The sequence below is a fragment of the Anastrepha ludens genome, chromosome 2 (genome assembly GCF_028408465.1).
Source record: "Anastrepha ludens isolate Willacy chromosome 2, idAnaLude1.1, whole genome shotgun sequence".
Lineage (NCBI taxonomy): Eukaryota > Metazoa > Arthropoda > Insecta > Diptera > Tephritidae > Anastrepha > Anastrepha ludens.
Window position 1 is genome coordinate 167,998,926 of NC_071498.1, and position 25,200 is coordinate 168,024,125.

Sequence of the window (25,200 nt, forward strand, 5' to 3'; positions counted from 1 at the left end):
ACCAAATGGTTATTTATAAAATCTTTCCTTCGCAATTTTACAGAAATTTTTTAATTATAAAAAAAAGTTCATCAAGAACTAAAAATTGATATTTTAACACTAAACCTACCGGTATTTTAAGTATTCCTATTCCTACCAATGTGGGTCAAATGACCCGTCTTTAAAATATTATATATATTATTAAGATCACATATATTTCTCGGTAAAACAATTAGCAAGAGAATAGTAAATCTTGAAAAATACATTCGATGTATTTTTTAATAAAAGTCGTGAAGGCAAACGACGATTTAATAATGTTATTTCTAAGAACTTCTGACAAGAAGTTTAAAATGGCTCATTTGACCCGTCCATGGTAGGTTTAGTGTTAAAATTTAAAAGTGAAAATTATCAGTAATTTCAGAGCTGATATACGCTGAATAGGCGCGTATCTTAACATAGTGTTAAGCGCATACAAGAACAAGCGTAACAACCAGATGTTGGGAACTAACATAGTTATTACAACTAAGTTATTACAATTAAGTAATTTGGAAAGATTTAAAAGATTGTAAAATGCTTGTAATATGTGAACTATTGAAGAAATTTATTATAAGAAATATGAAGTTTTCATCATAATTCATTTTTATCACTAACAAAGAGGCTGTTACACAAAATTAACTGCTAATAGAAGCGAGTAAACAAGATTCGGCTTGGCTGTCAAACAAGAATAACTGCTAACAGAAGACGAGTAAATATGACTCGGCTTGGCTGTTATACAAAACGAACTGCTAACAGTAGACGAGTAACATGATTCGGCTTGGCTGTTACACAAGAATAACTGCTAACAGAAGGCGAGTAACATGACTCGGCTTGGCTGTGAGACAAGAATAATTGCTAACAGAAAACGAGTAACATAACTCGGCTTGGCTGTTACACAAAATGAACTGGTAACAGAAGCAAGTAAACATGATTCGGCTTGGCTGTTACACAAGATTAACTGCAAACAGACTGGCATGCTTCGGCTAAAATCTGCACTACTGTTGTTGTGTTTAAAAGTTCACTGTATGTTCACCTTACAGGCATTAATTGCAATCGTACTAATTAAAATTTGTTTACATTTTCACAGATTTCGCAATTTTACTCTTTCTGTTATTAGTTCACATGAGTAGGTACTCGAAGCAAATGGCAACAAAAGCATTTTTTAATCAAAATATATACTGGCAATATATGTGGCATGTATTTGTGAGTAGTACGAGATTTTTTAAGGCAATTTAAATAATAACTGCCACCATCCATAAGGTAGCAAGTAAAAGCAAAAAGTTTAATATGTTGATATGATATATTTTTTTTAAATTTTATTTTAATTCTTTGCAAATCTTTTCATATTTTTTCAAGTATCTATGTATTATGTTTGATTATGCATATATACTTACAACTCATGGAGTTCAATACAAAAAACTTACTAGAATTTATGAGTAATCAAAAAATCAAAGCTTAAACATATAATTCGAATATCGCAAGGCTAAATACTTTTTGAAAATGCGAAGTTAGCAAATAGTGTAGTTAACTTGTCGAAAATTAAGTATAATTTTAGCAATAATCGCTTCAAATATTTTACTTAACCCCATTCTTTTAGTTTAGCACAAATGCATAGACTGGCTTCTAAATTAATACTCATTCGCATATCACAAAATTCAAAATTCATTTTACTTATCAATCCATCAAAATCCTTCACTTACAAAACAACATATTTTTTGTTTTTGTTCCGTTCATAAACATCTTTCTTCATTAAAAGCATTTGTATGAAATTCCAGTTTAAATTCAATTAATTTTTTATATCAGGTTACTAGTTTATCGTTTCATGCTTTTTTCTTTGTTTTTGTCGTTTAGTTATTTCTCTACCAAAATATGTAATGTGCGTAATTTGTTTACTAGTTAAGTGACATATTTGATATTCAATATATGTATGTATGTTTGTTTCCTTTTGATTTTTTCCATTTTGGTAATTTAAAGTGACAATACTAAGGTTAAATTCTCGTTTTAGCGTTGTTCGGTTTCTGTCGCAGTGGTACAGAAAACTACTTTGCTATACAAATTTGTTTTTGTTTTTGGTTTTGGTTTATGCTTCGTAAACACACAAAAATGCTGCTCTTGTTTGTTGTTGCTCACATTACAACAGAGTCATTTGGTTAATCCCAATACTCTAAACAAAGTCGAGCTCCAAGCCAGCTTCAATATTAACTGCGACCGCTTTATCCGTCGCAATACTAACATCCACATCGCCTTCCTCCTCTTCCTTCAGCTTTTTCGATTTGGACTTATCTTTCGTCGCAAAGCCCAAAATACCTAGGGCACTGCCGCGTCGAGAAGATTGGCCCAACTGCTCGAATCAGGAATCCACAAGCACATGCCATCGCGCTAGTAGCTCGCCTTTGGCTAAATCGCGCACATCCGCCCAATGCGCCACCTCCTCAGGTCCGGACGAGTTTAGTCCCAAACTAAACCAGCCGACCATTTCATTCTTTTTCATATTACGTTTCGCATAAACGGAAACCATCAGCGTCACATCGTTCAACTGGAAAAGTGCCACCTGAAGCAAAAGGTACAGAAAGTACAGAAATATTTTACTTCTTATACATTTTAAAATTTATGCATGCGCCACATACTTGAAAGACGAAGGTCTCCTTGAATAGCGGATGTGGTTGGCCACGCCTTGTTGATGTTTTCGCTCGCGATATCTCCTGCCCTATGCTGCTGACTAAGCATAGCTTCACATACGTGTCGGGTGCCTTATTCATTGATAAACTGCGAAAATGACTGCCCTTGACAATTTCCACCGTCAAACGACCCGTAACACCGTTATAACCTAAGCCTAAGAGTAATTCTGGCACTCCACCGTGTTGCATCGAGGTGGTCGAACCAGCGCTGTCTGATCTCGCCAGACTTAACAAATCACTATTGGAGCCCAAAACCTATGAAGAAGAGTTAAGCAGATTCAAATTATTTAATTCAATTTATTTAATTTTAATTTAATAAATGACTTTTATTTCTTATACTTGTATGTAAACTTACAGAAGATGTGCTCCTAGGCTCCAATGGTAACCACAAATTCGTCTCCAACTCCAGATCTATTGTGGCAAAACTAACGTACGCCTCCCCGATGAGACGTTCTTTGCGCAAACGTTCGCAGCCGTATATTCGTACGCGCAGACCCATGTTGTTGACTTCTTCCGGGTTGACCCGATGCAGTAAAAAACTTTCCATGTATTGAGGATTTTCGCCCGAACGTATTTTAGTCTTATGCTTTTGCTTCTTATTTGGCAACATAAGAAGGCGGACCTGAAAGGTTATGAAGTTTGTTATGAAAATTAATCTGAAGTTATTAGAAAATTTAATACATATATGGTAAGCCCATTGTACTTGAGACCTAAGACAATAAGTTGAATGGGAAAACGAGTAGAGAGGGAGGAATATTACAAGCTTAACTCCTTTTCAACTTCCCGGATTCCTGATTCCGTAATGAATTTGAAAAATTTGTTGAGAATAGAGCGGGTGGTCAAGCCATTCTCAACTCATCTGAGCCAAAAATGCTTCTCTTTAACTAAAGAATAACTGAGGTAAACTAAGAAAGTTTTCTGTAATGCCATGCCCATCAGACCAGAAACACATATTGAGTAGTCGACGATGCCTTTTGTAGCCACATGTTGGCTCCATACATTCGGCCTTGGATTGCGCCTTGTGAGCAAAGTACATAGTTTATTCATCTACAGCTTAATAAGAAATTCCACACGCATCTGTTTGGCTCTTTCAGAGTCGCTTAGTTGTTATGCAGATGTTGGAGCCAGTAGCTTCTGCGTCTTTTCTACGCCTTTCTGCAAAACCTAGACCGATAGTTGGGTTTGGTTTCTTCAGGTGAGCCGAAGACTCGCAATTCGCCAACTGACCAGCCAGTTCGTTGCCCTGAACACGACAGTATCTTAGTGCGGTCGTAAGTGTGACAGTGTCCCTAACCGCCACGGAATTTCACTCAACCTACATTCCTCGATAATTTGTGAGGAAGTCCAACATACAGTAAGGCCGAATACGGCGGAAGGCAATTGGAAGCAATAGTCAATCGACTAATTCGGTAGGACTAACTGCAGTAGTTATTAATGGAAGTGCTCATCGCGCGCTCAGGACAACTTATGGCGCTCAGCGATGAGTCCCATTTTGGTTTAATGGCTACGTCGATCAACAAAATTGCCGTATTTGGGCTGAAGAGTAAGCCGAAGTAATTCAAGAACAGCCATTAAATCCATTTCAGATAACCGTTTGGTGCGTCCTATGGATTGGAGGAATCATCGGCCCATATTGCTTCAAAGACGAGGCTGGCGCCAATGCAACAGTGAATGGCGAATGCTATCGCGATTTGATAAACGACTTTTGGATACCAGAAATTGAAGCCCGTGATCTCAACCAAATTTAGTTTCAACAAGACGGCGACGACGCTACTTGCCATACAGCCTGTGAAGCAATGGATTTACTGGGTCGTCGTTTAGGTGAACAATTTATCTCTCGTCTCGAACCAGTGGACCAGTGGATTGGCCACCGAGATCGTGTAATATCACATCTTTGGACTTTTATTTGTGGGGGTAGGTAAAGTCTTAATGCTTGATGGATAAGCCAGCTTTGATTAAGGCATTAGAAGCCAACATTACTAAAGTTATTCACGAGATACCGACCAAAGTCCTCCAGTGAGTCATTCAAAATTGGTGTTTACGGATGGCCGAATTACAGCGCAGTTGCGGCCAATATTTGAAAAGGATTATATTTAAAACATAAACGTCATGAATGGTTCTATACAAAAATAAGAAAGATTACCCAATCAATTTGAATTTTTGTTGTTTTATTTCAATTAAAAATCTGATACCTCTAAATTGACCAGCCTTTATATAGAAAAGGTGGCAAATGTCACCTAAATGTACTCGACTATGGAACTAAGATGATTATTATAAAAAAATGGATAAGCTTGCAGCTTGCTTTGCCAGAAAGGCACTCGGTATACACTGCATTATGCCGATTTAACTCATTTAGAATACTCTTCACTGTCATTTCTTCCAAATCGAAGCTTACCTGCGTATGCGTCGTCTGTCCATTGCCCAGAGTAGGTAAACCTCGAGCTTGCATCACATGCACTGTCATTTTACGCATCGGTGCATCGTAAAGCAACGAGATCTCGATGCTACCACTTTTGCCATAGAATTGGTTCTGTACGGAAGTATCATCCGATTTGATGGACCGCAAATCACTCGTGTCGAAAAGTGGCTCCTGGAAAATAAAAAGAAATTGAAGGTATCTCGTTTCAGCATCAGGTCCAGGCGTACTTACATCTTCATTATTATTATTACTGTTGTTATTATTATTATTGCTATGTAAATCAGGCACATCGTCTAAACTGTCTTGACGCACAGACGCAGTCGAAATTTTCTGATATCTGCTGCTGCTGCTATTACTGCTGGATTTTAACAAATCAGCCCGATTGTCAATACGCGACTCTTTCAGCGAAGATGAAACACTGCACTCGCTCGATTTATTCGTACCGCCATTGCTCTGGAAACGTTCTGGAATTTCCACAGAAGAGAAAATAAATTTTTTAGTATTTAAGTAAACAAGTTGTGGTGGCAGCAATTGCACAATGAGGCACAATAAAGTAAGCCCATTGTGGGAACATAGTTTAAAATTATTTGCCCAATCTCTGACCCAACAGGTCGTTCTCTGATTAGAACTTTCGCCAGCCTATATGGAAAAGAAAGCATTGGTATGCCAATTGAACTTGCAACTTTATAAATTTTCTGACTTTGCAAGTTTAATTGACATATCCATGCTTTCTTTTCCAAAAGGAACCAACTTTTGGTGCCTTTCTTTGCAAGTTGAATTTAAGTAGAATAGACAGCTAATTACACCAGAGCTCAAATATAATAATAATCTTTTTTTCAGTGAATAAGACGAGATATAGGTGCCCTGCTTCTCAACCTCACAGAGATGAGGTAAACGAAAAAGGAGGCTCTGGGGTAAGCTTCCTACAGAAAAATTAAACAAAAAGTGTTTTCTAATAGCGGTCGCCCCTCGGCAGGCAATGGCGAACCTCCGAGTGTATTTCTGCCATGAAACCGTTATTAAAAACCGTCTGTTGCTCAAAGTCGGCGAAAAACTGTAAGTCCTTCCATTTGTGGAACACCATCGAGACGCACGCCACAAATAGTAGAAAAGCTCGACCAAATACCTAACAGAAGTGGACGCGCCAATTATTTATTTATTTTATTTTACTCGAAGGAGTGTGGTGATTGGCCTTCCTCTCCGCTCTATTAGCCTTACTCTATACAAGCCACTTTATACAGAGGAATAAGTGCTGCGACTACTAGACTATATTTTACTTTATGCTTAGCTTCTGATTCATAATAATGCGCTAAAATTAGAGTTTGTTTACTAAGCCTAAACGGACGTCCCGATTACATATTGAGAAGGGGAGGTTCCTTGTGTACTCGCCTTAACATTTAAATCGCAACAAGTAGACCATCTTAACACATCTCGAAACACCCTCTGCATTAAATCATATACCAGTAGCCTTTGCGGAAACTTGCCTATTCGTGTTATCGAGATATTATCGGCATAGGTAGCACTCTTATCACTTATTATTCCGTCTCTTGCAGAAACCGCAAGTAGTTATCGCCGTTTCACGAAATTTTATTTGTAATACAGTCAGCGTCCCTATTACCATTGTTGGGTGAAATTTTATTTGTAGGCAGAATCAAATTAAATTTTCGAAGAAAGGCTCACCCAGGCGCACCCTTACCCTACCGGACCCAGCTCACACAATTTCTGCAATGGGGTTTAAATGTAAACCTTGCTTTTCCGCGTGTGTGTCGATCGTCCAATGGCTGGTAAACACAGCTACGAGTTTGGAAAGTGAATGGTATGGAGTCCCCAGGACCTTCTGAGTCCTCCGTCTATTGTACTGGGGTCAAAGGGTTTTCGAAATAGCACATGAAGTCAGGAGGCTTATGTCAATATTAGTGCACAATTAGGATCTCGTGATTTCGGTATATTTTTAAAGTAATCCCGATATTCTGAGATTGATGCATGTTGGTCCCGGAACTTTGTGAGCACGAAAAATACCGGGTTTTCGGGATCCAATGACTGGCCACTCTATTGGGTGCCCGCTTTATAAAATTTCATTTGATTTAAATTTTTTTAGTTTCAAATTTTTAGATAGATGGCAACCCTATTCGAAAATATTTCTAAATCAATTTGCTTGATGTTCATATTATAATACAGTCTGTTTTCTATTTTGTCGGAAAATATAATTTTTAGGCCCTCCAAGGCCGTATTTTTACCTATATTTTAACTGGCAGTGATACTAAAATGAAGTAGGGGGATGGTTCCATATATAGAAGCCCATGCAAGTGGGGAAAGTCACTGATTGCCATTCACTTGAGAGTGGTCAGGATGATTCTTCTACATATGGTCCAAGCAGCTCACAACTTCCGGGCTTAGCCCAAGCATCCTCTAGTATCCCGTTCGGGAGCGAGCCAACGTGAGAAGGCGAAACATCCCAGGATAGCTGGTGGTTGTGCGCTGGGTTTGGGACCCGCCACATAAAAATTCCCCCGATGAAAGGACGAACAAAGCCTCGGATAACTCTAGCCATTCCTCTCTAAACAGTAACAATTGTATCCAAATATGGGAAAAATGTACTAAGAACTTTTAATTAAGGATATTCTTTGTTATTTTTAGTTTTTCGTAGATTAATTTAATTGCAATTCATTTTCTAGTCAATTAAAAAGTTGCTTGAAAAATTAATTGATTAATGTCCAACACTGCCTACTACTTCATAACAGAGGAGTGGTAAACTTTACCAAAGAATCGTCCAGTCCCAGCTCTATCGAAACGTTTATTAGGTTAGGTTAGGCTGAACTGGTATAAACCGATTCGGTCCATAGCGATAGGTGACAAGGAGACATTTCCAACCCACTACTGAGACGTCTTCCAATCCGTCAAACTGTGGTGCATCCAAATATTTTAAGGGTGTTTTGAATAAATAGTATATCCGCAAAGGAGATGCTCTACAGTTTCGCTTGGGCCCTGCACCCTACATTTCCGCATTCCTCGCTGCCCGAGATTCCTATCTCATAAGCAAACACTGCTATTGGGCTATGTTCCGCCAGCATGCCTATCATGGTTCTACAATCTCTTAATGTTAGTGACAGTACAAATCGAGTACCACTTTGATCGTCTTGTTCACACATCTTGGCATTCCTGGAAGTGGACAGACTGTCCCATCTTATTCTAAAATTTCCGATCAGGTTCTCGTCTAATTCGTTGTATAATGTTCGTATAGACTTTGGTATTTCATTAAGAAGATCCGAAGATAGAGAGACCCCGTTTTTCGACTACTATCTCGTTCCCTTCAATGCGGTGGAACCCAATAGAAATTTAGTTTACAAGTCGCTGCCAAGCTTTCTACTGCCTCTCTGCTTTTAAGAACGCTCTTGGACATTATACTCGTACTAAAAGATGCAATTGCTTTGATGGCTGCCTGACTATCTACGAGTATGTAAAAGTTAACCTTGAAGTCGGTCCCAGTAGCAACACAAACTAGGTCTGCTGCCTTTTCAACTGCATAGAACTCATCTACATCTAGAGGCTTATTCGACTTCCTTGGGTCTAACTCTGGAGAGACGTTTGTTATGTACACTAGAATTATATTGCTGAAGCGTCTTCAATATTCAGAAAGACTGTAAAACAAAATTTCTATATAATAAAAGAATTTCTCAGATAATCTGGCCAAGCTAACGAGGGCTTTCTTCAATCTGCCTCTTAAACTTGGCTGCTAGATCGGAGTTGTCTGGCAATGGTATGAACAACACGTTTGCTCCTTCGGAGTAGTGTTTGTGGTCTTACTAAAGTAAACAAATAAATAATGGACGCATACACCCTTATTGGGTGCTTAGCCGAGCTCCACCTCCTATTTGTTGTGAGCGTTCTGATGTTGTTCCACAATTAGAGGGACTTACAGTTTTAAGCGGACTCTTGCAGATGGTTTTTTATGAGGAACTTGCTCATGGAAAAAATTCACTTAAAAGTTTGCCATTACCTGTCGAGGGCAACCGCTATTAGAAAAAACTGTTTCTATCATTTTGATGTTTCATGCAAAAAGATGCTATCCTACGTACTTTCAAATGATAGTCACGCACCAACTCATTCGGCTCAGGCGTCCGCCTTGTAACCTTACTGGTTTTAGAATTGAATTAGTGATAGAGTTCTTGTCCTTGTCTAAACTCCTAGGTTAGATTGAAGCGGTTGTCCCCTGTGGGACACACTCAGACTCATGGCCCATTGTGATGCCGCGTGGGGAAATAGCCCTTATCTCTCCTAAAACCAATGTGTACTATTTAAAAGTTTTGTAAGATTCCTAGTTTCGATAGAGCCGAGATCTTCCAATTCATTAAAGGATTGTCTACCCAAAATGGCGAGTCTACGTCTGGATAGAGCAGGAGAGTGACACAGAAGGTGCGAAATCGTCTCTTCCTCGTCTACGGAACTTCTGCAGAAGTCATGTGTTTGCACACCCATTCTCTGGGCTACCAATTAGACAGTGCACCGTAATAACTGAAACCAGTATGTTAAGACTATGCTTATCTCTTCTTAGTAGAAGTTCCGTGCATTTAGCATTGAGAATCGGCCACAGCTGTCGGGCGATTTTGTAAGTGGCATCTTTCATTCGCTACTCTTGCACTTTCTTCGAGGATAAGTTGTTTACATGTTTGCAACGGTTTACCTATATCATTGTCTATGTACTCATCAGTCAATTTGGTGCCGATTTTTCCTAGTTCATCGGCTCTGCAGTTCCCTCAGTGTCACAATGGCCAGGAACCCATGTTATCAATAGGTGAAATTACTCAGCCATCTCGTTAAAAAATGCGCGGCGTTTCATGGCTACCTTGGAGATTATCGACTGTTTTGTGAGGGATGTTATTGCCGCCTGGCTATCAGTGAAAATATCTACATTTTCATCTCCAGGTATCGCATCACACTGTACCAGTGTCACGGCTTTCATTATTGCCATCAGTTCAGCCTGAAAGACACTACACTAGACGAGAAGCCGAAAACTGAAGGAGATCCCCAGATGCTTGGAATATACACCTCCGGCCAGCCTACCCTCGATTTGGGAGCCATCTGTGTATACATGGATGAACTCGCCCTGTCTTACCTCGTCCCGTTCTCACTCTTTTCTCGAGGGTAGAAGGGTCGTGGACGTTGTATAGTCTGTATAGTCCACCTATCCGGGAAGCCCCAAAGTGCCATCCAGGATTTTTGTTTGTTTAGATGAAAATATTTTTCTTAACTTAGTTTGCTCTTTTACCTTTCCTGTCACCAGTCAATATACCCGTATGACTATCGACGGACGCTTTCTCCGAATCATTTGAACTGCACTCACTATGCGAGGACGGAATACCAACTTTACCACGCTCCGCTATGGCCAATGGATCGCGGGATGAATCAAAGCGTGGCGTTATCGTTACGCGTTGCAATTCATTTGGTGTATAATTGAAGCTCTGTTGCGGATTTGGCGGTGACGGTGGCTGATACGAAGACTGCTGATGGACACCGTAGTTATTGAAGTGGCCATTTGTTGAAAAATTACGTGACTGTTGCAAGCGTAAACGTCGCAATATGTCTTCCTCGGAATCGGAACTGGTATTGTCATAGCGGCGTTTGCGAGCTAAAATGAGGAAATAAATGTACAGATATGTATGTAAGTATGTGCATTAGCACCAAATTGAAATTAAAAATCTTTTCCTGTATGAAATACCTTTCTGAATTCATGCAAGTAATTAAATTTTCTTCATAATTTTTACTACGTATACTCACACTTACACATCTTTTGTGTATATTTTGATGCGATTATCTTCTCATCGCAACAATTTAGACTGTGACGAGCATGAAAGCACCATTTGCGATGTACGTAAAGAAAAAATAAAAACATCAAAGCAACGACGCCAAAAAGCGCACCCAATACGGTTGTTAACTCAACGGATCCTTAAGTGAAATATAAGAAAAGTGAAAAAAAGAAAACATAAATTACAAATTGTAGGCATATTTAATGGGCTGAAATAAAAAATGGTGTCATTAAGCACGAAAGTCCTTCAGCAGATATATATACGTTTACATATACATATATACATATAGATATATACATATATAATACAAACTCTGCGTGTATATGTGTGTGTATGTCCTTATATGCAGCTTGTGTGTGTAGTATTGGCCTATTACTCACTCTCAAATTGCCTGGCTAGCATAACAAACAAAATATTAACCAGACAATACCGCGAAACGAAGAAAGTGTCGACACTCCAAATGCCAACAATTAACTGTTCAACTGTTCAACTGTTGGGCTGTTCACCACTTTCAACTGTGCACCTTTTTTCGATAAAACTCAAAACACTGCAATAATGGAAATTCCTATAAATAATACCTACGAAGAGGACGAAGCGTTCATTTACGCTCATATATACATACAGTGCCTCATAAAAGTATTCGGAAAACTAATTCCTAGTAGAATCCTTCGGAATCCTAATCCTAGTAGAAAGTCCAAAAAACAATTGCTTCATCTCGGGTTCACATTCAAAAACTCATTTCTTAAGGGGTAATATACAGTTAGAAGGCCGAAAAAAGCGAATTTTCCACAATTCTTTCTGAGAAAACTTTTAAATTGATTGATCAAAAAATTTGTGCACATATTTATTATCTTTTAACCGTATTTTAGGACTTTGTATTAGTAAATATATTTATTTGGATAGGAGCTCCGGGAGCTCCTCTCAAAGAAGACGTTTTGCACTGACTACTATATCTCTGAACTGGATCCTCTGAAATTAAAAAGCCAAACAGATTTCGTTTAAGTAGTGTTAAATCTAGTAATGAATCGAAGGAATAAGCAAAATAAAGTTTTTTGACAAAATGGCGATTTCTCAAAAAAAAAAAATCGATTTTTGACCAAAATTTCTGCTTAAAATTGTTTATAAAAAAACAAAAAACATCATTTATCGGTGAAAAAAAATCTTTGATTAATTACTAAAAAATATATTTAGGAAGCTCGTGTTTGAGAGCTTTGAGACTATTAGCCGTTTTCGACTAATGCTAGTCACCGACTTTGAAAACACCATTTTGAGAAAAACGCGCTCCCGCTCCAGCCTTGTACTTTCAAGCACTCTGAACGCTTGCAAAGGCACCGTTATCCAAGCAATAGTGCGTTGCTGTTGGTAGAATTTAATATTCATTCAGCTAATAAAATTTGGTTATACCGGTAGTTTTCACTTAACGTGTAATAAAGTACAATAAATTCTTTGAAATATGGGTAGAAAGTCAAAAGAAACTTCTCTTCTCCTTGATTGGCACGATATACGTTTACGCGATTTTGACCATAATTAACCAGCCAGTCGTTTCTTTCTCGTGTTAACCGGCGCCAGTTGCACACTGCTCTACCACCTGATCTTTCCAACGCATAGGAGGCCTTCCTCTTCCTCTGCTACCGCCAGCTGGTACCGCATCGAATACTTTCAGAGCCGGAGTGTTTGTATCCATTCATGACATGACCCAGCTGGATCTTTATTTGCTGCGCTATATGTATGTCGTCGTAAAGCTTATACAGCTCATCGTTCCATCGCCTGCGAAATTCGACGTTGCCAACGTGCAAAGGTCCGAAAATCTTGCGCAGAATCTTTCTCTCAAACACTTCAAGGGATGCCTCTTCGGATGTTGTCATCGTCAAAGCTTCTGCGCCCTATGTTAAGACGTGCATGATGAGAGCCTTGTAGAGTGTTAGTTTTGTTTGCTGATAGAGGACTTTACTGCTCAATTGCCTACTTAGTCCAAAGTAGCACTTTTGGTAAGAGAGATTGTACGTTAGATTTCCAAGCTGGCATTGTTATAGGTGTCATAACTGTCATCAGTGACGTGGGTGCGGATACGCGAGTGTGCCGACTGTTTGTTTAATGTCAAGATGAACTTCGCTTTGTCCTCGTTCACCACCAGACCCATTCGCTTTGCCTCTTTATCCAGTTTGGAGAAAGCAGAACTAACAGCGCGGTTGTTAAGGCATACGCCAACAATTGTACGCTCTTATAAAAAATTGTGCCTGAGCGATTAAGTTCTGCGGCTCGTACGATCCTCTTCAACATCAGGTTAAAGAAGTAACACGACAGCGAGTCACCCTGTCTGAAACCTCGTTTGGTATCAAACGGCTCGAAGAGGTTCTTCCCAATTCTGATGGCGCTGCTGCTGTTGAGCAACGTCATTTGCACAGCCATATTAGTTTTGCGGGGGTACCAAATTCAGACATCGCGGCATATAGGTAACTTCTTTTCGAACTGTCGAATGCAGCTTTGAAATTGACAAAGAGATGGCGTGTATCGATTCTCCTTTCATGGATCTTTTCCAAGACTTGGCGTATTGTGAATATCTGGTTGATGGTAGACTTTCCAGGTCTGAAGCCACACTGATAAGGTCAAATCAGTTGGTTGACGGTGGGATTCAGCTGCTCTGGATGTCAGTCACCGTATTTATGCTTACAGAAAAACGCAAACTACATGAAGGAGAAACATTAAAAACGATATCAAATTCCACAAAAAGAAGGATTTTAAACATCCACAGCATTTTGCAGAGAAATTCGTTAAACTTAGGGCAGCGAACAGGAAGGTCGAAAAAATTGAGGACTCAGCCGTTATTATCAAGCGCGATCCACGCACTTCTTTCCCAGAAATTAATAGGAATCTCGCTGAAATTAGCAGAATAAACGTTAGTGATCAAACTGTGCACACTGCCGTTAGAGCTGCTGGGTATAATGAGCCAACTCCACGCATTAAGCCGCTTGTAAAAGAAGAAAACCAAAAAAAAACGTTTGGAATTCGCAAAAAGGTGCATTGATCGTAACAAAAAGTTTTGGTCAAAAATAATATTTAGTTATAAGACTAAATTTATCATTTTTGGGCCAGACTGTCGTAATAAAGTATGGCCAGAAATGAATTCCGGTGGGTGATTCCAAACGGTGTCAGGCATATGCAACTTATTAGTGATAAAATGGACCATCGACTTTATACTAAAATATTAAAGAAAACCTTGTTTGCTAGAGCCAATAAACTCGGGCTTTCGGGTGATTATATCTTCCAGCAAGAGAACGACCCAAAGCATACAGCTCACAATACGCAGTTTTGGATAATATATTGGGTCGTTAGGACCAATTATAGAACCTCGTTGTCTATATTCTGTTTATTCAAATTATAAAAATACAAATATTTGCTTTTGTACACGCGTGTGTTTTTTACCGACTGAATATTCAGTTGCGATTTAACCTATTTACCAATTCGGAAATGGTTGCTGTCATAAGCCTTTTATTTTTTGGTACGTCGTTAGTCAGATCGGGATAGCGCGCTAAAATTGTATGAAAGGAGTCGGCTCCCCTCAAAGAAAGTACCCTACGAGGCGGCATCATGACTTGGCATAATGCTTGAGTACTCGTTACTCTATCGATAATAGTTTTGTTTTTTAAATCTACCAAAACGTCGTAGTGCTTTAAAAAATCCGCACCTATTATAGGCTGTGCTACATCAGCAATGATGAAATGCCAATTAAATTTTCGCTTAAGGCCTAAATCTATCGTGATATGTCGCCTACCGAAAGTATCAATTGCAGTGTTGTTCGCGGCAACCAGTCTCAAGACGGAAGGTTACGCCGTTACGCTTGGGCACCACCGACACTTCGGCCCCCGTATCGATAAGAAACTTCATTGAGGACATTCTATCTGTAATATAAAGGCGGCTGGAATTGATTTCCTCCTCCGGTTCAGCCGCTTTAAACGGAGGACTGACTAGTTTTCCGAGCGCCTTCGATGGAAACCGCACGGCTGTCGACATCGTGTTGCCTTCTCGCCGAAAGTACGATGGTACCAGCAAAAATCGTTACACCCATCTCGTGTTGCTCCGCTGCGACTGTTTACTGATCTTGCCCGTTGCGGAGGTGCTCCACTCCGTCGACCTACATCGCGACTTTCTAAACGATGGTGAAAATGATAGACGACCTTAAACCCAGGCCTTTCAGATGGTCATAAACAGTTGAATTCGATAAATTTATCCGCTCACCGATCTCACGTATTGTTATTCGCCAGTTTGCATCAACCAATGCGTTTATCGCGTCTTTATCAGCTTCAACTGGCTTTCCAGAACGTGGTGCATCTTCCAGTTCTGCATAACCAGTTCTGGCACTGGTGTGCTGTCAACACATCTTCTCCATACACATCGGTTAATTTCTTTCTGGCTTGAACAGCATTTTTACCTTTTCTATAGTAAAAAAGTAAAATATGACGAAAAATGCTGCTTATTGCTCTCCATATTTTAAAGGGTACCGACCAAAAACTACTACGTAAAATCAATTGAACTTATTGACACACAAGCCTTGCTATATCAGCTGTCAAAACATGTAACGACAATGCGACTTATATAAGTGTGAAATTAGCTGTGAAAAAATACAATTAAATCCTCTGCCGGGAAAAAACGAAATTACTTTCCGAACAACACCCTGAATGTTTCGAAAACACCATCTCAGTTGCCGGTTCTGAATCCGTTTCGAGCACGTGTGGGCAGATTTGGAGCATACCATTTGGACGCACGAAATTACGTCAAGGTACAATTTTAAAGCAGCGATACTCAAAAGATGGGATATCAGAGATATAAACTGTGGGAACGCGCAAGTTGGTTTTCTCCATGCAGAATAGATTAAGAGAATTTATTAAAATGAAAGGATACGCTACCAGATATTAGTTAAAAATGCCATGAATTCTATGCATGTCTGGAATTGTTTTCCTGAATACTTTTGTGACATGAATTCACATACTTTTTAAGTTAATGCATTGTTTACTGACGCTCTTGCTTGAAAAAAATATTTATTTTATATTTAAATTAAAACTTTGACCACAATGAAATGACTTAATTATTAGTTTTACTTTTTACAGGTGATATACCATAAACAACATACCCCTGACTACTAAGGCCTTCAGTGTTTAACTGAGTTAGTCTTTGAGTAATAAATAAAAAGTGCAAGGATTTTCTGATATTTTATAACCGAAAAAAAATATTTCCGAATACTTTTGTGAGTCACTGTATGTGGGCATATAACCTACGTGGGAATATACATATGTATGTATGCGAGTATATGTAATATAATAATGACGATACACAAAAAATCGAATTTACTATTTAATAGTTTTAACGACGTGTTGGCAGCGTCGATTTAAGTGTCCACTAAACACCATTTACAAGTATATCGAAAGGGATTAAGGTACAACTTTTATTAGAAGTTTTATGCCACATGTGGCACATTTTTAATATTTCTAATCTATTCTTATTCCCAGCCCACTAGACTATTACATCTTCGTGCCCTTAACAGTTGTTTGTAAAAGCTTAATGAAATTAATCTCCTGTGTTTGTTATGCACTCGCTGTTAGCTAAAAAGAAAAGCAAGTAAGGACGGATAAACTCGGACCGAAATGAACTATACATCATTTTTGTTTTATTTATTTAGTGATTTAATCCTAACACAGCAGGAATGAACCTTATAATTATTAGTGCTAGCCACATTTACTAGCGCACATTTTATATTAGTAAAATTTTATTTGGGTCTGCCTGTTAATTTTTGGAATCAACCAAACTCATAGACAATAAGAGTTATGACATGTACCATCAGAGGGGCATACGGTGATTTAATCTTAACATGCAAAAAGTTGGCGTGGTTTTTAAATGATCTCAATAAATTTAAGTCAAATGTAAATGATGGGGCTTACCGCTTTTACCAAATATCACTAAAATAAATTTGATGTTCATTCATGTGGATTATTGGCCTATTTTGTCCACTTCCAATAGCAGCCTACTTAGAAAAAGCGCAATGTGTGTACCAAGTTTTATTGAAATATACGGATTTTTGTTCGAGTATCATGCGTTTGTGGACATTGAAGGAGTTTTTGACAGTGCTACCTTTGACTCTATGTGCTCTTCTATCAGAAGTTATGGAGTAGAAGAAATCATTGTCAGACGGATTCACTCTATGCTATCCAAAAGACTGCTTAGCATGGATAGAGAAAGCGATGAAGGAGTCAAGGTTGAGATTAGAAGGGTTTGCTCACAAGGCGGAGTACTCTCTCCCCTACTTTGGTGCTTTGTTGTGGACTCTCTTCTTAATGATCTGCAGGAAATTGGACACATCCAAGCCTACGCAGGCGATGTGTGCGTATTACTCTCAGGACGATCACTTGAAACTATATGCAATAAAATGCAGGTAGCTCCAAATAAGATTGAGCATTGGTGCTAATTGCATGGTATTTCGGTGAATCCTACAAAAAGTACCGTAGTGTTTTTCACTAGGAAATGCAATATGGGTAGTAACCCACAATGAAAGGGGTAACACTGCAACTGTCTTCTGAGGTTAAGTACTTTGGAATAATCCTAGATAGTAAGCTTACCTGGAAGAAGCACGTCGAGCAGAAGGTATCTCGGACATTAAAAGTCTTCTGGCAGTGTAAGAAAATCTTTGGCAAGACATGGGGTCTAAGACCGGTGATTTTACACTGGTTGTACATCACCCTGATTATACCCATTATTATATACTCCTCTGTAGTATGGTGGAAGTCAACAATGGTTAGTTCCAGAGTAAAACCCTTAAACAGACTACAGAGAAGTATGTGCTTGGGTATCACAGGTGCTATGAGTACGACATCTGGTGATGCCCTTAATGCCATTCTGAACTTGCAACCTTTATATCTTCAAATTCGAACGGAAGTGATGAAGGCAATGTACAGGCTCAAGTTAAACGGAGTCTGGGGAAATGAAGAAAGCACTGGCCACTGTCAGATATACCGCCAGTTGTCGGAGCGGTGCACCCTGTTCTCGATGCCAGTGGACAATCGGGTAGCTTTCGTTAGCTTCGGTAGAAAGTATGATGTTTTGATCCCAGATAGAGATCAATGGTTAAGTCCAGAGAACCTATTAACGGGATATCAGCACACTTTCTACACCGACGGATACAAAACCAGTGATGGTAGCGGATCTGGATGGTACTTAAACGAAGACACTAAGTACTCCTATGCCACAGAACAGATGGCGGGGTAGCAGTATTAGTGACAGTCAAGCTGAACTGAAAGTCCTTGCTAACCCACGCTGCTCTTCGAAGGTATTCGGTGAATGTAAGACAAAACTGAACAGTGTTGCAAAGCACAGCAAAGTTAATCTTATTTGGGTGCCTGGACATTGTGGTATTACAGGGAACGAGTTAGCTGATAAATTGGCTAATGAAGACTCTGCAAGTATGCCACTAAGCCCTGAATCCATTCGAGGTGTTAATTCTGTAACGATTCAACTATGGATTGACGACTTCATGAGGTCTACCCATAGAGGACGTTGGTTTGGGTTGAACTCGGGCAGAGTAGCCAAGTGCTTTGTGAAGGAACCAAACAGGAAAATAACGACCTTTCTCCTAAAACTCACCAGAAAGTACCTGATAGTAGTGGTGGGTGTAATCACAGGGTACAACGCCTGTGGTCAGCATATGGCTGCCATGGGGGCTCGTCGACAGCCTGATATGCCTGACACTGCAGAGCATTTTCTCTGCAACTGTCCGGCGTTTTGCAGAATCAGACTTAGGATATTGGGTTGCGATATACTGAATATGGATAATATTCATACTCTTCCCGATCTCTTAAGATTCATCAATGAATCCAAAGGATTTGTGAAAGAGTGGCCTTAAACTAATTTTTCCGTCTTACCACCCACATTTTATCTGCCCTATCTCTCTATTCTTTCTACTGAAATCTGTCCGGGTGTACAATGGTCTCCTGACTGAGTGCTTGGACTTGTCCCACCCCCCTCAAGTCTATCTAATCTAATAGTGCGCATGGACGGACTGACGGGCGGATATGGCAAAAACAACTCCACTTGCCATTTTTGTATATGGTATGTATATAACGGGTGATTTTTTAGCTATTATCTTTTTAAACAGTTGGTTTAAACAGCTGACGCACGTTTCGTGTTTAGTTTCACTGTCAAACATCTTCAGTTTGGTCTATAATTTAACCATGAATCGCCTTACAAACGAACAACGCTTGCAAATCATTGAATTTTATTATAAAAATGCGTGTTCTGTTAAGAAAGTTTATCGCGCTCTTCTTCCATTTTATGGTCAGTTTAATCGAGCCATTGAAGCGGCTATTCGAGCTTTGTGACTAAATTTAGAACCAAATTTACATTATGGGACATCAACACGCTTACGTAGAGTGCGAACTGAAGAAAATATCGCAGCTGTATCGGCCAGTGTTGATGATGACCATCAATTATCGATTCGTCGCCGTTCGCAGCGATTGGAAAACAACAACGTGGAAAATTTTGCGAAAGGATTTAGGTGTGAAGCCTTTCAAAATACAGCTGGTGCAAGAATTGAAGGCGAACGACCTACCGCAACACGGAATTTTTGGTGAATGGGCTCTTGGAAAGTTGGCCGAAGATCCACTTTTTTATCGAAAAATTGTGTTCAGCGAAGAAGCTCATTTTTGGATCAATGGGCACGTGAATAAGCAGAATTGTCGATTTTGGAGTGAAGATCAGCCAGAAGAATTGCAAGAGCTGCCAATGTATCCAGAAAAGGCCACAGTTTGGTGCGGTTTATGGGCTGGAGGTATCATTGGACCGTACTTCTTCAAAGATGCTGCGAATCGTAACGTAACTGATTAAATGGTGAGCGCTACCGTGAAATAATATCCAACTTTTTTTTGCCCAAAATGCAAGAGCTTGACTTGCATGACATGTGGTTTCAGCAAGACGGTGACACATGCCACACAGCACGCGTAACAATGGACTTGTTGAGAAGCGAGTTCGGTGAACATTTTATTTCACGTTCGGGACCTGTCAATTGGCCACCCAGATCGTGCGATATAACGCCTTTAGATATTTTTTTGTGAGGCTATGTTAAAGCTCATGTCTATTCAGCATCAATTAACGCATTGGAAGGCAACATTAAAGCATTTATATTATATGTGAGATACAGGCCGAAACATTGGAAAGAGTATGCCAAAATTGGACTAAGCGGATGGACCATTTGAAGCGCAGTTGCGGTCAACATTTGCATGAAACAATCTTCAAACTTTAAATTATATAGATTGTACTATCGATTTAAATAAAAATTTCATGCATTTTTCTGAATTTTACGTATGTTTTTTTTGAAAAACTTTCCTACAGCTCTTAAAAAATCACCCTTTACATACCTGCATACCAAAAATCTCAATTAAAAAAAGAAAAAAACAATAATTGACGCATATTTCCATTAGGTGTTTTGCCGAACTCCTCCTCCTATTTGTGGCATGTGTCTTGGTGTTGTTCCACAAATGGAGGAACCTACAGTTTTAAGGGGTTAGGGGTAGTCAGAGACGCGAAAAAATATTGATTTTCAATATTTTTTTTTTTTTGCTAGTCAGTTGCTTTATTTTACAAAAATAAAAATATAGCATTAATACATCAAGATTTAAGCAAAATTTAAAAAGAAAAAATGAATAATTGTAAAAGCCATCGCTCTTTGTATGGAGCCCGTTTCTCCAGAAGCTTCTTGCGGCAATCATCACAAGTCCTTGGAGATTCATCTAAAACCAATCGGACAAGAGAAATTAGTTTTATTAATAGATGTGCCTGATCGCCTTGCCTTTTTTTCAAAATTAACAATATGGCGACCTCCGGAAATATTTTTCTGATTTTCGAGAAAGAAACCGACAATTAATTGTTAAAAAAAAATCGAAATTTTTGAAAAAAAAATCTTCGATCAGGCACGATTTTTTTATGTTTTTCAAAAGCAGTATAAATTTTATTGAAATCGACCAAGCAGTTTTTTACAGTGATCACCAGTTCAAAAAACATAGTTTTGAGAAAAATGCATTTAAAGCGAAAAGTATTTGTCGGATTCACTTCAAATTTTCACACAATCCTTTTAAGATATTACTTTAAGAAAATGCAAAAAAAGAATCAATTTTTGGAAAATTCTGACTACACCTTACCCCTAACCTACTAACACTTATGACTTATGCAATCGATAAAAACAAGCCTTGAATCTACAGCCCTCGGCAAAAAAAGCACAACAAAATTAAGACACCGTCAAGGAAAAAAAATATATAAGAGATACTTTTGCAACTTCAAACTTGCACTTTTTATTAAAATAAAATTTTATAAACTACATACTTCCATACCAAAAATCTTAATTAAAAAAAGAATAATAATAATTGACGCGTATTTGCATTAGGTGTTTGCGAACTTTTCCTCCTATTTGCGGCATGCGTCTTGATGTTCTTCCACAACTGGAGGAACGTACATACAGTTTTAAGCCGGCTCCGAACGGCAAATGGTTTTTTATGAGGAGCTTTTTCGTGGCAGAAATACACTCGAAGGATTGCAATTGCCTGCTCCAAGGGGCGACTGCTATTAGGAAAAACTTTTGACGTGATAACGTCTTATAATTCGATTTAACAGGCTGCACGCACGAAAAAATGTGTCGTTACCTTGCTCATTAGTATTACCTTGGCCATTGCCGTTACCTTGCTCATTTGTCGTTACCTTGCTCATTGCCGTTGCCTTGAATGAACTGCAAGCGAAAGCGCGGAACGAACGACAAAGCAAATAAAGCAAACGAACGGCAACGTTCGACATCTGGCTCTCTCCTACTTAAGTGAGCTTATATATGTATGTATATGCGCATATGTACATATATAAATTCACGTATTTGTATTTGCATATGCCTTCTTATTGATTATTATTAATTTGATTTACTTGAAGAATTTAAAATAAAACCAAGTTTGATAATAATACCTGTTGTTTTAATGTTATTATTATTTTTTGACGTGATAACGTCTTATAATTTTATGTAGCCGGCTGCACGCACCAAAAAATGCGTCGTTATCTTGCTCATGCGTCGTTACCTTGCTTGAACAGCATGTTATGTTATGTTATGTTATGTTATGTTATGTTATGTTATGTTATGTTATGTTATGTTATGTTATGTTATGTTATGTTATGTTATGTTATGTTATGTTATGTTATGTTATGTTATGTTATGTTATGTTATGTTATGTTATGTTATGTTATGTTATGTTATGTTATGTTATGTTATGTTATGTTATGTTATGTTATGTTAAAGTATATTATGTTATGTTAATGTTACCTCATTCTCTATATCCATACAAAATATCTATTAAACAAATAAAATTAAAATTTTCATTTGAAAAATGCAACCATTCAATCAGTATTTTCTTATGACGTTATCACGTCGTCAGTAAACCGACTTTACAGACAACCTCTTTTTTTCTATAATTTTACTGTTTCATGCACCGTAAAATCTTAATTTTCGAATTGCAATGAAAAGTTTATGGATTTTTTCTAATTTTTGCATACAATTTAAAAATTAGATTTATATTTTATTATTTGCTTATTTTGTTTATGTTATGTTATGTTATGTTATGTTATGTTATGGTATGTTATGTTATGTTATGTTATGTTATGTTATGTTATGTTAAGTTATGTTATGTTATGTTATGTTATGTTATGTTATGTTATGTTATGTTATGTTATGTTATGTTAAAGTATATTATGTTATGTTAATGTTACCTCATTCTCTATATCCATACAAAATATCTATTAAACAAATAAAATTAAAATTTTCATTTGAAAAATGCAACCATTCAATCAGTATTTTCTTATGACGTTATCACGTCGTCAGTAAACCGACTTTACAGACAACCTCTTTTTTTCTATAATTTTACTGTTTCATGCACCGTAAAATCTTAATTTTCGAATTGCAATGAAAAGCTTATGGATTTTTTCTAATTTTTGCATACAATTTAAAAATTAGATTTATATTTTATTATTTGCTTATTTTGTACAAAAATAATAAACATTCAAAAAACAAAAACTAATTCGTAAAAATTTGATATGAACAGTTTTGTATCAATGTATGCGTTTAATGCGTTTAGACTACCGCACTCAACCATGGAATTTCCTTATTACTGAAAATTCCCCAGAGATTTGCCACTGAATGCCGAGTGGTAATCGTTACTGGAAAAATCAACTTATGTTAATAATTTAATAAGTATGTTTGTATGTAGTGCCACCGTCTATGGCATGCCTAAGCCATAAATTAAACTTTAATTACATGTCTGTTTACCACCTAACCCCTGCAACCCCCGTAGCCACTAATTTCCGTAGTAACCGAACCTTAATACAAATATATAATACTTAAATTCTTGAAACAAGGACGTGGAGCTTAATTATTAGCTGTATTTTAATGTCTGTAACATAGTTTGTTTTCTCTTTTGCAACAAACGAACGCAAAGGATGATTACTCACGCAGTAGACACAAAAATCCACTATTCATTATGAGTCAGTTAAGGTAAATTGAATTTCTGCATGGATGTAGTAGAATGCTGATGCACGAGAAGGAAAAGGAAAACACACACACACACACACACACACACACACATACACACACACGCGCGCTTGTAAAGTATCGCATCCAGTTTCAATGTCAAATGCGACACCACTTGGGCCGGCCCACCTGCATTGTCTTCTAAAGTGCGTGCACACTGCCATACTTTATGAGTTTACTGAACTGTAATTGCACGCAACAAAAGTGTGGCACAGAAATGGTGCCTAACTGATTGGAAGGCAGGGTGGTCAATGTGGCTCCCGGCGACGACTGCGTGACTACGAGTAAATGCAGGTCTGCAGTATTGAAGGCAGTTAGTGAGCAGCTAACTCGTCGTAAATTTTTAAGGTTACTGTGATGGCATTAACGGACTTTGTGTATGTATGTATGTACATAGATAGGTACATTTACGTATGTACATATGTATGTGTTTGTTTAAGTATAAAGTTCTTTTGTACTTTGTTTGTCAACGCGCATGAAGTTCTCAAAAACCAGGTCAAAACTATGCAAGACACAGCGAAGCACGCAAGAAACTACATAGAAGTGGAATTTCATATTCACAAGCAAAAAACATACATATATATATATATTCATATTCACAGTTGTAAGTATGTGTGCATACGATGAAAGCCTACTTTCGGGTGAGTATAAAATGGTAGGTATCTATGTATGTATGTATATATAGAAAAATATATGCTTTAAAATCGTTTTTAAAAACTAAAAGTTATAGATTTTTTTCGCATTTCCACTTACCATTTAAAGAATACGATTCCACACCGGAAATTACTATCATCTTAGTTCACTTCCAACTTCCGGCGTTTTTTCTTTTCTTTTATCCCAAAGCTACTTTAAAGCGGCCTGCACAAAAATTGCGCTCTGCACAACTGTAAAAAAATAGACCAACTATTTTTGTGAAATACCAAACTTAAGCTCACGACACACAATTATATTCTAAAATACACTAAATGTGCATAGACAGCAAACAAAATTATGGATAGCCATTTTAATAACTGTTTGCTCAGCACGAAGACTAGCGTCTAGGCGGCTGGCGGTGGGGAGTGTTTACATTTTTCTTTTGCGTATCGGCACAAATGATAACAAACAAGCCAACAACTCCGCGCTCTCTCTCTCTCTCTCTGTCGCTCTCTCCATCTCTGTTGACATCTTCACACATCCAGCAACAAGACCAAATCAACATTCCATTGGAAATGCATTCAATAACTTTTTGGCACTGGAATAGTGTGTGAAAGCTTCGTACTGTGCGTTTGCGCTAGGAAGGGAAATCCTTTGGGTCGTAAAATACAAAGGATACTAAAATGCACGTAATCGATTTTTCCGAAAAGGCATTTTTAATAACAACTAAATAAATTCCTTTGGTAAATCAAGTATTTTGTTCGCAAATACATGCAAACCATATTTTAACTCGCACCTTTTGTCCTTATTTATGCACAAACACAACAAAAATGATATATTAATCCGGTTCAGGCTGCTGCTTCACGATGTACTTTTCACGTAACATTTGTCCACTTTGCAGGCGTTTTCTTCGTTCTGCACGAAATATTTAATGTACGCGAATTTTGTATGTCACCAATTTGTGCACGAATTCAGTAATTTTTTGTTCGGTGTATTCCAATTTCACTTAATTTTATTTAATTTGGCCTTTCAATCACTAGTTGAAAATGTACAACG

The 25,200-nt window shown here is 38.1% G+C and overlaps 1 protein-coding gene across 1 annotated transcript; it reads right to left on the reverse strand.

Moving 5' to 3' along the window:
• Positions 1-1,400: 1,400 nt before the first annotated feature.
• Positions 1,401-25,200, reverse strand: LOC128855794 (synaptotagmin-14). The gene is made up of 9 exons (XM_054090976.1): positions 24,941-25,200; positions 24,265-24,395; positions 10,894-11,055; positions 10,379-10,738; positions 5,344-5,576; positions 5,089-5,283; positions 3,049-3,315; positions 2,643-2,948; positions 1,401-2,566 (listed from the first exon to the last, which is right to left on the reverse strand). The coding sequence occupies exons 2-9, from the start codon at positions 24,302-24,304 to the stop codon at positions 2,366-2,368; spliced, it is 1,764 nt and encodes a 587-aa protein (XP_053946951.1). The 5' UTR covers positions 24,305-24,395; positions 24,941-25,200; the 3' UTR covers positions 1,401-2,365.

Coding starts and splice junctions, on each gene's coding strand:
- LOC128855794 (XM_054090976.1), bottom strand. CDS start 24,304: ATGATAGTAATTTCCGGTGTGGAATCGTATTCTTTAAATG. Junction 11,056..24,264: donor GGAATCGTATTCTTTAAATG/GTAAGTGGAAAT, acceptor ATTTCACTTAAG/GATCCGTTGAGTTAACAACC. Junction 5,284..5,343: donor GTAATAATAATAATGAAGAT/GTAAGTACGCCT, acceptor TTTATTTTCCAG/GAGCCACTTTTCGACACGAG.